The sequence below is a fragment of the Microchirus variegatus genome (genome assembly GCF_963457635.1).
Source record: "Microchirus variegatus genome assembly, chromosome: 1".
NCBI lineage: Eukaryota > Metazoa > Chordata > Actinopteri > Pleuronectiformes > Soleidae > Microchirus > Microchirus variegatus.
In genome coordinates this window covers 10,791,463-10,805,999 of record NC_139802.1, presented here as the reverse complement: position 1 = coordinate 10,805,999, position 14,537 = coordinate 10,791,463, and the positions used below count along the sequence as shown (strand labels likewise).

The 14,537-nt window shown below is 42.2% G+C and overlaps 1 protein-coding gene across 1 annotated transcript in view; it reads right to left on the bottom strand.

The window, feature by feature from the left end:
- Positions 1-14,537, bottom strand: part of grb10b (growth factor receptor-bound protein 10b) — a 63,463-nt gene extending 48,926 nt beyond the window's left edge. The window contains exons 1-2 of the mRNA XM_083900965.1: positions 14,413-14,537; positions 1,647-1,766 (exon numbers count right to left, since the gene is read on the bottom strand). Coding sequence (XP_083757091.1) covers positions 1,647-1,697 — 51 coding nt within the window. The 5' untranslated portion in view covers positions 1,698-1,766; positions 14,413-14,537. The remainder of the gene's footprint in view (positions 1-1,646; positions 1,767-14,412) is intronic.

The window sequence follows — 14,537 nt, the reverse complement described above, 5'->3', positions numbered from 1 at the left end:
CAGAGCTGCTGTTTATCTTGTTTATCTTAGATTAAATTATTATCTGTACCATATAGAAAAATAATTCTGGATTGGTTGCGCTTTTATCAATTATTGTATATCCAATATCCTCACAATACACTTAATTAAAAAAAGAAATACAATTTCCATGTGAAATAAAGGCATATTAAATCTACACATACTCTCAATGTGTCCTTGAGTGTTTTTTAAAGAAGTCTCTCTTTTACTTTTTAAAAACCGTGTGACGTGTGTAGAATGTGGAATGTTTTGCATGAATACACAATCACCTTTTTTTTATTTTATTTCATCAGTCACCATCATACAATTGAGGCGAGATTAGCTACAACAGTATTATCTTGAATTGAGTATGAATGTTATCATCACCTGAATCTGTTTTGAGTTGATGCTGCACTTTTATCGGGAAACATGATCTTGCATAAATGTGGAATTCCAAAGTGAACGAGCAAGTCGGCAAGTCCAGGTGCATCTGTTAAAGCCGAGTGTGGCGAGAGAGTGTGTACATGCATGCGTGTGTTAACTTGAGTCGAGTTTACATTAAGGCGTGTATGCTGTGGCATCCAAGCTGCTGGCGTGGATTTACAGCTGCACCCCAAAAAAAAAAATCATAAAACAATGTCAAGCTGAAAGAAGGAGAGCTGTAGCTGGATGAATCCACTTAGCGCCTGCATTTGGAAAGGTCATTTGCAGGCTCTAGCAGGCACATTGCTGTCATATATAATGTATCCACTGGACAGATAAATCCTCTGAGGCTGGAAGTTTGTGTAGGACTCTGTGCTGCACTGTGGAGCCAAGAATAGAACTTTTCGCGGACTTGCCGTTTTCTGATGTTGTTGCCATTAAATGATGATTCACTGTACCAAAGGGGCTGATTCACCTCCACCTCAACCCAAGGCCTGTTCCTCTATTACAAGAGGAAAATACAAGTCTTATAAAAAAAAAAATCATGTTTCTTGTTTTAATTTTTCTCAGAAAATGTGGACCAATCTTTGCGGGTGTGCCAATACGGGAAAAAAATTCCCGTGCAAATCTCTGGTCTCATGTGAAAGCCCCTTTCTCTAAGCTGTGGTGAGTCCAGGAGACTCTATAGTCAGCTGAACTCTCTGTCCTTTAGCTCTGAGGTCAAAGGTGGTAGATAAAGCCATGACCCAGAAGACGAGCAGACAACAGAGCAGCTCCTGATCGGGCTAATAACACGACTGCCCTAATACAAATGTTTGGAAGAGCCCTCTGCACTCCCTTAAACCCTGGGGCCTTAATATCAACATAACGATATAGGGATCATATCTATGAATATAATGTTTATGTCCACCTTGAGACACAAAACATGAAGCCTTGGATATATTAAGTGTTTCTCTGGTTAAAAATGTGTGTGGTTTTCTGTCCAAGAAAACGTTTGACTGGTCTCTTCAACTTTCGCAAAAGTTATTCTCTAATTATTAGAGAGTTGACCACTATCATCGTCTATCGACTGATAAATAAATTGCTGGTCCATGTGCATGTGTGTGAGTCACGTTAAATACTCATTAGTGGTTTTCCTATATAACACAAGTTATGATAAATGACAGAAATGGTGATATTTCATATCCACAAACACTTGTTTACCTGCAAAAAAAATAAAAATGTACCTGATAATTTGGATGATGCAGAAAATAATCCGGACACCTGGCCACAGCCATGTTTTGTTGATTTCCTGGTTGTCCTGTCTTTGCTGGATCCGTTTCAATACCAGACGGAGAGAAAAGAACCTGAAGAAAAAGAAGAACAAACAAACTGAGGTTAGTGGAAAACTCCAAACGAAGGAAGGATGAAGGGAGGAGAGGAGGATGACGGAAGGAAAGGAAGGAGAAGCCTGGGTTCTTCTAAAGAGGACAGATATAGCACAGAGCACTTCTTTACCCGCATAGAACCACAGTACACATCAACAAGCAACACAGCAGGAACAGTAATTGGTTTTTATGTGGCTTCAAATTTAATTCACATTGTGCAAAAAAAGGGGGGGAAAGAGAAGTGAAGTTCATTGTCACATGATTTTTGAAGCTATCGAACAGTGTTGAAACAGAAGCTGCTGCTCAGGGAATTTACTCGTTGTTCCTCAACTGCGTGTGAAGCCTCCCTCCCAAACCAGCCGTCTTTGGGTCACAAATACCACAAATTCAACAACACAGACTTCAGTCTATTTGAACTTCTTAAAGTGGGTATCCTATTAACCTCTTGGCACTGCTGCCGCTGAACTAACACCTGTAAACACTGACCCAAAAATACCGCGCAGACACCTCTTCAGGTCTTAAGTTAGACCTCGGGGTATATTTGGAGCCCGGCGGCTCAGATTCACCACTGTGATGGTCTTTTAAGCAGCAGTTCATGACCCCCCTTTTGGTATTTTAAAAATATGACCTGTCATTTTATAGACACCTAATATTATCCCATGTTTGCATTTGCCCTTGTGGCCATACAGTGTGTACACGTGTGTGGATTTCTGCCTGTGAATGTGCCGCTGCATGCATAAGTGCACTGTACAGTGTGTGCGCGTGCATGCGCATGTGGATGTTTACATATGCAGCACATGTGCGGCCGAGCGTGGGCGTGTAAACGCTCTATTTTTAGTCTTTGAGAAGCCATAGTTTTGTACATAGAGTTGTGTATCTTCCTTTCTCTGACCCAGAAATGTGAAATAAATGTCCAGTTAATAACTACCACTCTGCAAAGTGGAAACACTGAGGTAAGGGTGTCCCAATTAGCCCGGCAGAGTCCAGATTCTATTTGCCTACAGAACAGAGCTGCACAGTAACACCATTTACAAAAAATGGTCCCTGCCAATCAGTGCAATAAAGAATATTCCACATTTGACATTTGACATTTGCTGACATCCAGTATCAGGTACTATCGCTAGTGGAAACGCAATTTGAACAATGTGAAGATCTCCCTTATCTTTACACCCCATTCTCAGCTCAGAGATCTAATACGGTTGCTTTTAGACTGGGGGGGGTACCAAGCCTTTTCTGTAGCTGCCCCCAAACTATGGAACCATTTACCCACTGAAATTAAATCTGCCCCCTCCACTGAGCATTTTAAATCACTTTTAAAGACCCACCACTACTCCTTGGCCTTCACTTCAGGATGAGAATAGTGAAACCTGACACTTCTACCTAAATGTTTACCATTTCTCTATTTTACTGTTTTACTTCTTTATATTTTGGAAAGCACCTTTGTCAACCCTGGTTGTTTTGTGCTCAACACTCTGAGAAATAAAAGTGCTAAGTAGAACCATATAAGGTTCTTCGGAAGTGTTACCGAGAACCTTTTAAAAACCTTTAGGGGTTTTAAAGGGTTCTCTAGATCAAAATGGTTCTTACTGGAACCGTTAGTGTTACCAAGAACCCTTGAAAAACCCTTTCTTCTTCCCAGGTAGAACCTCAGCCATTCTAGAAGAACACTTTTGGAACCCTTATTTCTAGGAGTGTAGAAATAAAGGCCTCTTGTTTCTGATTCCTCTATCATTGGAACTCTATCAACAAATTCAAACCTCATTTTGCTCTATAGAAAATAGTCAGTGTGAGTTAAGTCGACATTAACTATTAATTTCAGCTTTAGATTTTTCCATGAAAGCATATTTCCTGCAGTAGCGTGAATTAAGTATTTAAAAATACATGACAGGTTTTAAAAAATTTGAATTATTTAAATGAATAAATGGTTAAAAGGTTAAACTTGGAAAAGGTAGACGATATAACCAGCATTAAATGCATGGATGTAATCACTGAAGTGAAATCTGACTTTTACTTCTGCAGAATGCAATAACTTGACTTTAATTTACACAACTAACATAAGCAGCACAAAGCTGTAGCTGCTTTTAAACATGTACATGTGCAGCTACGTGCTTTGTCAGTCTCCTGGTTAATGTCCTGCTGCTGATGTATGATTCAATTTCAAGGGTCCAGCTTTAACCATCCCTGGGTGATAAGCCCTGCAGAGAAGCCAAAGGTCACAACCAGGATCACCAGAAACCTGGGCTATTTAAAGTAAAGCCTAATTGAAACAGTAGAAACAAGTCCCAGAACAGTTCTCTTTTGCAAAGTGGTGGATCAGTGGCGGGCGGCTGCCTATACCTCACCAGACCAAAGATGGGTGCGAGGACTTAAAAGGTTACGGAACTGTTTGCACCATGAGAGAAAATACAACATACAAGGAAGGTGTATTGAGCATAAAAGGAGATCGAGCTTAACAAAGCAAAAACGGTAGGTTATGTATCCAAATGTTAATATACTGTTCATTTCAAATCATATTTATTAACTTTAATTATGCTTTTAAATAGAGCCACTACCTATTTAGGCCACACCTACCTCCTTTTCCAAGAAGTCCAATAAAAATACATTCAGTGGGAAATGGAAATGTTAAACTTTTCACCTTACATGCTGTATGTAGGCCAAACCTGAAATAAGTGAGTGTCTGTGAGCTGCAGTGGCAAACACGACTTGTAAGCGAAGGAGTCGGGTTGAGGTTTTTTTTGCCAGTTGGTCTGGTTTGTCCGTCTAAACTGCCAACCTGTCTGTGTGATCGGTTTGTATTTCAGTCGCCATCTGTCAGTCAGCTTGTCTCGTTCTCTCTCTCCTCTAGTATTTACCTGTCGAGTCCATGTCCACCTGTCTCCTCCAGCCTCTGAACATTTCTTCTATGAGGCATTCACTGTACAGTGTATTGCTGCCCTTTTTCGTATTAGGATACCATTCAAAATAATGGGTATCATTTATAGTGAGGGCATTAATTAATGTGCTGGAAGAATTCCAGTTCAAAAATGCTATTTATTGTTTGAAAAGACGTTCTTTGACTACCAAAAACAGTGTGTAAATAGTATACAAAATATACAAAAAGTGCGTGCATTTCCATGCATATTTAAGTGGCCCACTTGGGGGCGCACATGAGCAGCAACATGTGAGTTGGCATTTGTTTAGAGCTCCACATTAAAATAATTATTTCGGTAGATTTCAGTATCTGAACCACCTGTACAGTTGGCTAAAATATATCATATCATAAGGGTATAATAACGTGAAGCTACTTTTCATCAGTTCCAAACGGTATCCAGCGCTCGCAAAGATGTCCATCAAGAATAGGTCTAAACAACACTCCATAGGCTCAAGCTTGAGCTCTACTGAAGAGGAAGCACCCACAGACACACCAGACTTGGCCACCGTGACAATATCAAATGTTCAGGGCAGTCGGTCTCTGCAAAACCAGACGGCATGGTGACTGCAGCGTCGACAAAGATTGAAAGCTTCCCAGTAGGAGTAGAAGTAGCTACGGTCCGCTCGGAGCTACAAGAAGCACTAATCGAAAGCTGCAGGCTACAGCGCGTTGTAATCCAGAAAGAGAAGGAGTCGTTATCGTTATTCCGACGGGGTCTTGAGCTAGAAGCTGAGGAGAAGACCCTGAGGTGTGAAGTCAAACAACAGGCTTCCAAATCGGACAAAGTGTTTCAACCGTTTCCCCCGAATTATCATAATCAATACAACAGATGTTTACAAGCTGTGAATCTCAGTGCAGTTCACGGGTTTCACAGACACTTTAAACACAAGCTTCACATCACTTATCTTCAGAGGACAACTAGTGCAATATGTCTCATGTATTTCTTATTCAAACAACATCAAAGTGGGCACTGGCCACACTGGTGCCCTTAATAAGTCACCTGTCAAGTTTAAAGCCCTACAAACCACCTGTTAGACAATTATGCGATTAACCATCATTTATAGATAGATATCAAAGACCTGCTGCTGCACCCATCCTGAGCGGTGTATGCAAGTGTGAGCATGTCTTCAATTCCCAACGACATATCTTACCTTAATATCTGGATTTGTAATAATCCGTTTAATGGTTTCTCACAAACGTTGACTGACTTACAGGTACAGTTGGCCGCAGGTTACGTGTCCTACAGTCTGATGGCAAGGAAATGTAGACTGATGCGGGAAATACTGGTTACGCCATTGAAATTGAATTAAAAAAAGGCAGGTGGCACTTAAGCTGGAAGTTGGTGCTTAATGGATCGCTCAACGTGTAGATGAAATGCCATGCACTATTAATCCAATAATTGCAAAGAAGGAGAAATGAGTAGCAAAAGATGATAGAGGATAGCTCCCCTCAATGTCACAGAAAGACTAAGATACAACACTGTACAACAAAACAGAACATAGTCCAACCAGTGCAACATTCTCTTGTATATATTTTGCATCTTTGGACAAGATCGCAAATTCAGCTGGCCGAAATGAGGTTCCTCCGCAGGGTAGCTGGGCTCAGCCTTAGAGATAGGGTAAGGAGCTCTGTCATCTGGGAGAGGCTCCAAGTAGAACCCCTGCACCTCCGTGTTGAGAGGGGCAAGCTCAGGTAGTTTCGGGATGCCACCCAGACCCCTCTCTGGGGAGGTGTTTTGGGCATGTCCTTCCAGGAGGAGAGCTTGAGGCTGACCCAGGACATGCTGGAGGGAATATATCTCTCAGTTGGCCTGGGAATACCTCAGAATCCCCCCAGAGGAGCTGGCATGAGTGGCTGGAGAGAGGGTGGTCTGGGTGCTGCTGACCCTGCAACCTGGACCCGGATAAGCCGCAAACAACGGAACGGAATCTTTTGGGCAAACTGTTTTACAGCCTTGACTGTTTTGAATGGTCCCGTTACCCATTTTTGCCTCCATTTGGTAAGCTGAGGTGCAAAGGAGCAAAACACACTAATTGTGATGCGATATTTGGCAATGTTTTCCCTGTTTTGTTGGTGTTTACGTTTGCTTGCTTGCTTGAATTAGTTTTTTTTCAGTCTGTTGAGGCTTTTCATCAGCCTGGCAGGCTGCCAGGTCTGCATTGTTATAGCAGAGACCCTGCTGTTATTAGAATTCTTTTGTATTTCTCGGTAGATTTTTTTTTGTATTTAATAATTGTCAAATCAAATTCTCTCTCGGTATACCACCTAGAGGCCAGAGGTTCCCGATGTAAACTATTTATACGGGAAAGATAAAATTTTAGCAGCTTTATGAGTTGGAGGAGACCAAAAGAGAGCAACTATCTTTTTTCTTTTCTTTTTTTTTTTAACTTGTCAGGTTACCAGAAAGTTGACTCCAAATGAATGCCAATGTTGTGTGCAACTGTTTTATATCTGACTTTATTATTTCAAATTTATTAGATGGCAATATATCACTGTGCTGTCATGATTTTATGACTCCATGAAAATAAATCTGTTAATGTGTCTTTATTGCTTTTTAAACTAATACAATTCTTGAACAAAACATTCCTGAAATTAGTTTCGGGCGGTTATCTATGAATCCTTTATCTTTGTTTTACGAGTATAGACGGCATCGTGTTACAGGGAGACTGCAACTGCTGACTTGCATAATGTAGAGAAAGAATACATGACCCTTCACGTTAAGGCCAGAGTTCCACAAGAAAAATTTGTGGAACAAGGCAAAGCCACAGGTCTCCAACATCATTATTCTAAACCTGAGGAGATCACACCCATAAAACTGTTACACACCCTCACCCGGTCCACCCAACCCACCCCACACACCAACCCCTGTCTGACCCCTTCCTTCCTCTGTTCTGCAGCACGCCAATCTGGAACATAAACAGTCTCTTAATTCAAGAAATGGCAAAGATCCAAATCAGTGTCTGGGGACCTGTGGAGAATTCACTGACATGATTGTTCTGACTGTATCCCAACCCCAAGGGTTGAGGGGGGGAGGTCAATTATTCTACTGTACGTGTTTAGACTAGACAGAAGCCATAAATGATAAACAGTTAGTCTAACCCCATGAGTTAACAAAACGTCCTATGGCGAGGTCACTTCATCATTCATTGTCTAAATGCTTTATCCTCCACATGTGGGTCGGGGGGGGGGGGGGTGGCGTGATGGAGCCAATCCCAGTTGACACAGGGCGAAAGGCGGGGTAGACCCTCGACGGGTCGCCAGACCATCACAGGGAGAACCCGGAGAAAACTGATGCACACACAGGAGAACATGCACAAAGACAGACCCAATCTTCTTGCTGTGAAAATATCAGCCTGAATGATAAATCTCTACCTTACAATGCGCGTGTGTGTGTGTGTATTTTTCAAACTGATTACACCTTCTGAATCTGATCATGATAATAATTCTGATTATTAGATTACGCCACATCAAAATGGTAGAATTAGCCCCTCATCAGTAGATCGGCAACTGAAACGGTGAAATCTACCGATGCTTTCTACTGTAGGCTTTTAATATTGCATTTGGCTTTTAAACGATCCAAATGATCAACCTTCAGAGAATGCATGTGGGTGGCGGTGGCGATTGAAGGACTGTTGTTTCCGCACAGCGTTGCAGAGACGGGAAGAGAGCGCTGAACAGAGCATCTCTGTCTCCGGTTTTTAATCAGCATATTAAATGGTAGTCACTCCTCACTGGATGTGCTTGTTGCACATGTTGATTAGTCATTAACTGGCAGCTTTCATTATCTGAGAGCAGCAGCGTAAAGTGGGGCTATGAGAGAGTGCCTGATGTCATGCCGGGGGAGGCTGAATAGCACCAGTCTATGAGAGAAAGGCCTATTGGAAGCATGGACAGAGCCTAATTGGATGAGGATTTCATTGGGCTGCTTGGGAGAACTGGTCTTACGCAATGGCGGAGATGAATGGACAGGGGTTGGGAGGATTGGTGCTTGTGTACAAATTGGCCGTAATGGTGGACCAAAAGGGCAACATTTTATTGGATTTTCTAGTTTTTTTGCCACCATCTTTAGTTCTCCTGCTGGTAGTAGAGTTCAAATTCGATTAACGAGGTTGTGGTAAATTGTACAGAACAAGAACGAGAACACCGACCTGCCAAAACCATAATGGAAACATGAAACCCAAATCAAAAAGGGATAGAGTTTTGTGTGAGGGGGGAAAGGGGAAGAGGATTTGTTTTACTTACTTACTTACTCTTAGGAATGCAAAAAAAAAACTTGGCGGAACAAAAAATCATTAACAGAGACTTAGCATAAGTCTTATTCCTAAGAATCACAGAGCAACAACATAGGCCTTAATCATGTTGGGAATAATACAAGAAAATCATAGGGCAGCAAATGCAATTATGGATGAAAAATCACATACATGTATAGCTAAAAGTTCTATATTACGAGTGCAAGAGAGATTTGAAATCAGATTTACAATTCAGTGGCAGAAAAATGCACAATGACGGGGAAAAAAAAGACCGTTTTAATTGTTCAGTACATCTACCAAAGTCAACTATCCATGGCTTGTTTTGACTCTGCGCTGCAGATTTCAGCTGGTAGAGTGAGACAGATAGATGCAGACAAAGATAGAGTCAGTGACACTAGAAGGGAGTAGAGACAGGAGAACAGGGGGTAGACAGATCGACAAAAACATATCGAGATAAAAGCATGACAATAGGAGTGCATGGGGGGGGGGGGGGGGGGGTGTATCTATGCATTGAAGATATCATTTTGTCCGTGTCCATCCACACCACGTTACCAGTGCACACCAGAACCTGTGCTCTCAGCTCAGGTGTTCAGTTACCTACAAAATAAAGGCAACATTCTTGCCTCTCACGCAGTCTTGGGTTTCAGCCACATTTGGACAAACACCAGACAGTGAGAAACTTAATCCACCATGCACTGCGGTGGTTAAACAAGCGAGCGTTGCATCATCGTGGATCACAAGTGGAAATCGGGTTCCTACAGGTCTTTATTTGCAGTGTGGAGGAGGGGGAGGAATAACACCTCAATGTTTTTTTTTTCTTCCTCTGGCAAGAGGTGAGTTTCTTAGAAATGAAATCACAAATCTGAACATGATTACTCAGCAGTTATCGCCGAGATACCAAGCGCAATGAAAGAGAAAGGCCCGAGGCACTTTCCTGACAAACATTTAACAAGCCTTTAATCAGATGACTGTTCCATATCTGTGAAATTTCTCGAAAAAACTTTCAACAAAAGCCTGCATGTTAAAGGGGGAGCTGCTTGTGCACGGTGTGCGCCACCACGCATCCTTCCTCAGGGTGTAGCCCTCAGCACACGGTTTCCCTTCAGCAGATAATTGCAACCACTAAACAGAAAACAAATGAACTCACAGTTGACAAGTGCAGAGCATGAGCACTCTGTGGCTGTACAACAAGAGAAAACAAAGACCATCCTGCAACTCTGTCGATGTCTTTCAAGAATTCCCCATCAATAATTAAATCCGTTAAAGGGTACATTCACATGCAACTGTTCCAAACATAAAAGTGAACGAGATCAAAAATGTATGAAGTGCAAAACCACATTTGTAGCGCAACATACACTTTTTGTGTTGCTTAAAATAAAAAAAATAAAAGCCAGGCCACGAGATCACACGATGACACAATGACAGAATCTATAAGAGAATAACAATACGATCAGATTATCCTACACATGTAAGAATTAAGATGTTTATCATGGAGAGTGGAAATGCAACAGAAACAAAAACAACCAGGGATAAACAAAGGAGCACATTTAATACATTTAAAGGTGCATTATGTAATAAATCAACTGGCATTAAAATCCTCCTAATATGTCACAGAGACTCAGGAATAATATTCATATAACATAATTAACTCATCAACAACAACAACAGTACAGCCAAAATATTTGCATTAAAAAATATATTTTGCAGACTGCAAATCATGTTTATGTTTTGAAATCATGTTTTGGCATGTGGCGCCACCTACCGCCGTCTACCAATCATTGCAATCAGTAGAGTCTGAGCTGTTGCCAGTTAGGTCAAAAAACGAAACCTAAAAGACCTCTGTATTTTGAATTTGAATGTAGTAACTGTTTTTGGCCACATTCTTACATTTGGCACCTTTAAATAAATAAGTTATGGTTATACTCTACTTTTTTCCAACGCCATCTAGTGGTCATACACTGTACTTGTACTGGGGGGGGGGTCGATACAGTGAAATATTTTGTATGGTGATATTATCACTTTTGAAATGCCTCTTTAGCATAGAGTTTTTTTTTTTACTAATAAACAAAATTAAAAAATAATATGTTTCGTGGATTAGCATAAAAAACTAAAGAACAATTGCAATTTCAGTCCACTAGATGGTGCTAAGGGCTCACTCTAACTAGAGCTGTTGCATATGACAAATATACGACAATATATAATTCCGCACATACTTTTTTTTGCAATATCGTGATAATATCGTATCGTGGCATCTCTGGCGATTCCCACCCGGACTCGTTACCAATCAGATCATTTGCTTTCTGCTCTGGTACGGTAAAAGTGAAACCGTGTCCTGAAGAAGGTCCTCTGCTGCAGAATGCCACTATTATTTTACACGATGGTCACCGTTTAAGATCTTTACCAGGAAAAACAGCCCCTCTTTCTAAAGACTTTTCAAACTCTTGGCATAAGAGCACCTCAGATTTCCAAATCCAGGAGGGAAATTCCAGCAGCTCAGCGGCGCAAAAAATATCTCGCCTAGCCCAGCTTCATGTCCATTTGGACAGAAAAAGTGAGTCCAAATTTAAACTTTACTCAGAAAACAAACAGTAGAGCCTGTGTCACTGTGTTATTCTTTCACAGCTGATCATTTTATGGAGGTTGCTCTGCTTTTAGGTCCGAGCAGAGTCCGTCGACTGACATGAACTGTGGGCTTGGGTTAATGGTGTCATGACATCAGGGAGGGGGTATTAACAGGGTATAAGCCTGAACTAACCAGTGCTGAATGACTGCTGGCTGACGCAAGACCCAATGGAATGCTGTCTAGAGCACAACCACAAGCTCTTATACCACCAACACCAGCTACTTTTGCTCTTGCATAGCAGCTGAACATATGCATTTCAAGCGCATGCGAAGGGAATGTACAACTTGTGTACGTCAAGAAAAGTGCTCCGGATGAAAATAAGATTTGAGCGTTGGTTGTGCAGTGAAAAGAGAGCGATCACTGCCATACATACAGTACTTTAGTGTCGTACGATGAGCATCAAAACCAACAAAAAATGCATTTAAGATTTTAAGGCATTTCGCAAAACACACCAGTGTGTCTCAGCGCGAGCCGAGTATGGCTTATTGTGAGTATAATTACGTGCAATATGTTCAGTCAGCAGCCTTTTGGCAGCCTGCAGCCGTGCAGGGTTCATGCCCTGTCATGCCTATGCTTACTGAGCATGGACTTGAAATAGCAGGACTGGTGCTGAGGGGTTGAAAGAAACCGCAGCTTGAGCGGTTGCCATGTACACAGAGATGTGACCACAACATAATTAAATGCAAGAAAGCAGGAAATAATGGGCAAGAGCAAGGAAAAGAGAAATCCTCGTTTTGGTTATGAATGGTTAGGGTGTTCAAAAAAAAAAAGAAGGACACGCTTGAAAAGTTGCTACTAAAACCTGTTTTAGACGGTATTGAGCAGCAACCACACTTCAACATGCAGAGAACCATGCATGCATTCAGTGTTCGTCTGTTCGTTTACAGATTTTCCGACTAAAGACATATGAATACATTTTAATGCCATGATCCGACGATGGCTGAATGACAAGGCGCACAATATTAGGTCACGCCTGCAGTTTGGTTCAATCCAGAGTTTTCCTCAACACTCCCACAAGTCCCACCTTTTGGGAAACAGAAACTGAAATAGCTCTGCCTGTGCAGCTTTTTAAATTTAGGTGTGAATTACATTAACGAACACTGGGTGCAGACAGTTACCTCAGGATTTGGGGCAGATTTTGCACTCGCACACCCTTCACAAGCTCACCACGTGCAGCAGTCTGTACGTGCCTCTTTCCATTCTAACCAGTGAGAGCCCTGATCTGCATTCAAAACACACACACACAGGCCAACGCTGGTCGTTTCCCAGTGCAGTACATTTTTGGTGGTTACGCAACTTTCTCCAGGAACCACAAGTGGCCAATTAAGAAATTGATTTGGACAAGTGCCCAAAATGACAGGGCACATTAGAGTATAAATGAAGAGCTGCTTTGTTCAGATGTTTGCCCATAATTTCAGATTATATAAGGATCTCAGGCTCTCATGCCCATTCTTGCGTCCATTAGCGTTACCTTTGTCAAACACGGTTTCCTCAAAGTCGCCGATTGTATAAGTGAGACAAAATTCTGAATCTTGATATGAGGCAATGACGTCATCTTCTCATCAGCCAAAATTCACAGTTAAACAATGAACGGGTGGAACCATAGATGAGTGTGATGTTTCAGTATGAATCTACATGCAAATGGATGGATTTAATGAAGAGTTGAAAATGAAAGAGTTTCCCCCCTCCAAACACTCATCCTAAAGGGGACAGTTTTATTGTTATAGCCCATTCAATCAGTACTATAGGTCTGAATAACAAGTGAACTGATGGCACGTCTTGGGAGGGCAGTAAGGTAAAATATCCAGTAGCAATATGACTCGTGTTATAACCTTTTAAAGTCAAGTGTCGGATCAATATTTCCCCGCGTGTTGGATTTGAAACAAGACGGAACTTTTCATTTTTACGTATAATGTTATGTTTGAAGCCGAACATTACTCTTCTTTATTTGGCACATACACAAAACCACCAACATAGAGCGTTTCAATTGGAGCCTTTAGCAACTTGCTAATTGCACTGAGTCATTCACTGATGCAATCCATCTAAACGTCACACAATGGACCTTTAAAGAGTGAAGTTTTTGTTTATTTATTTTTAGAGTTATTATAGTGCAGCCTATTTACATTACATTACACATTACTAGTTCATTTTCATATTTCATATATCTTACAGTCAAGCTCTTTAAAAAAGCTCTTGTATGGTCAGTTCTGTTTATTGTGGACCCCCTGAGTGTCCACGGTGCCCCCTCTGCAGCAGGGCTCCACGAGCGTCCCTGGGAAAACGCCTCATTCTCCGCCTCCCCACCCCCAAAGCAAACGCTGCCAACGGGATAAGGCGATAAGGCGAGACCGGCCAAACTCCTACAGCAGTGAGTGAGTCCAGCTGGAGAGAAAGTCTGCTCCGGGCCACCGTACCCTGCTGTTGCGCAACTTTTTTTGTTGTTTTTTTTAAACAGGACAGGTTGTCCGATGAAACACGATTCAACACAGTCACTGTGAGGAGAGGTGCACGAAAGCGCGTGAACTACACGAGTTACAAGTCTGCGTGGATCGGCCCCAAAAAACCAATGAATAAACTTGTTTTCAAAGTTCACTGACTGGCGTGGGACACAGGTCCCGCGAGACGGTTACGCGCAGGGCGCACGTGTGCCCGGACAAGACAGGACACTACGTGACGTCGCGACAGCAAATGGAACTTTTTTTGTGCGTGTGTGTGTGTGTGTGTTTCACGCCCTCGCTTTAGCGCTTGTCCACGCGTGGGCTTCTTATCCACCCACTTAACCCCCTCCACACAAAACAAGGAGCAGGAGAGCGGCTCCTTCATCCGGTTACACGGACTCACCTTAGTGCGCGATCTGTGGAGGCACGGCGGGACCCGCAGAGACAGCGCGGCGGCGTGGAGATGCAGGGGGGGCAGGCGGCTGTGCGTGGGGATCAGGCCACGGTGGTCAACATTCCCGGAGTGGA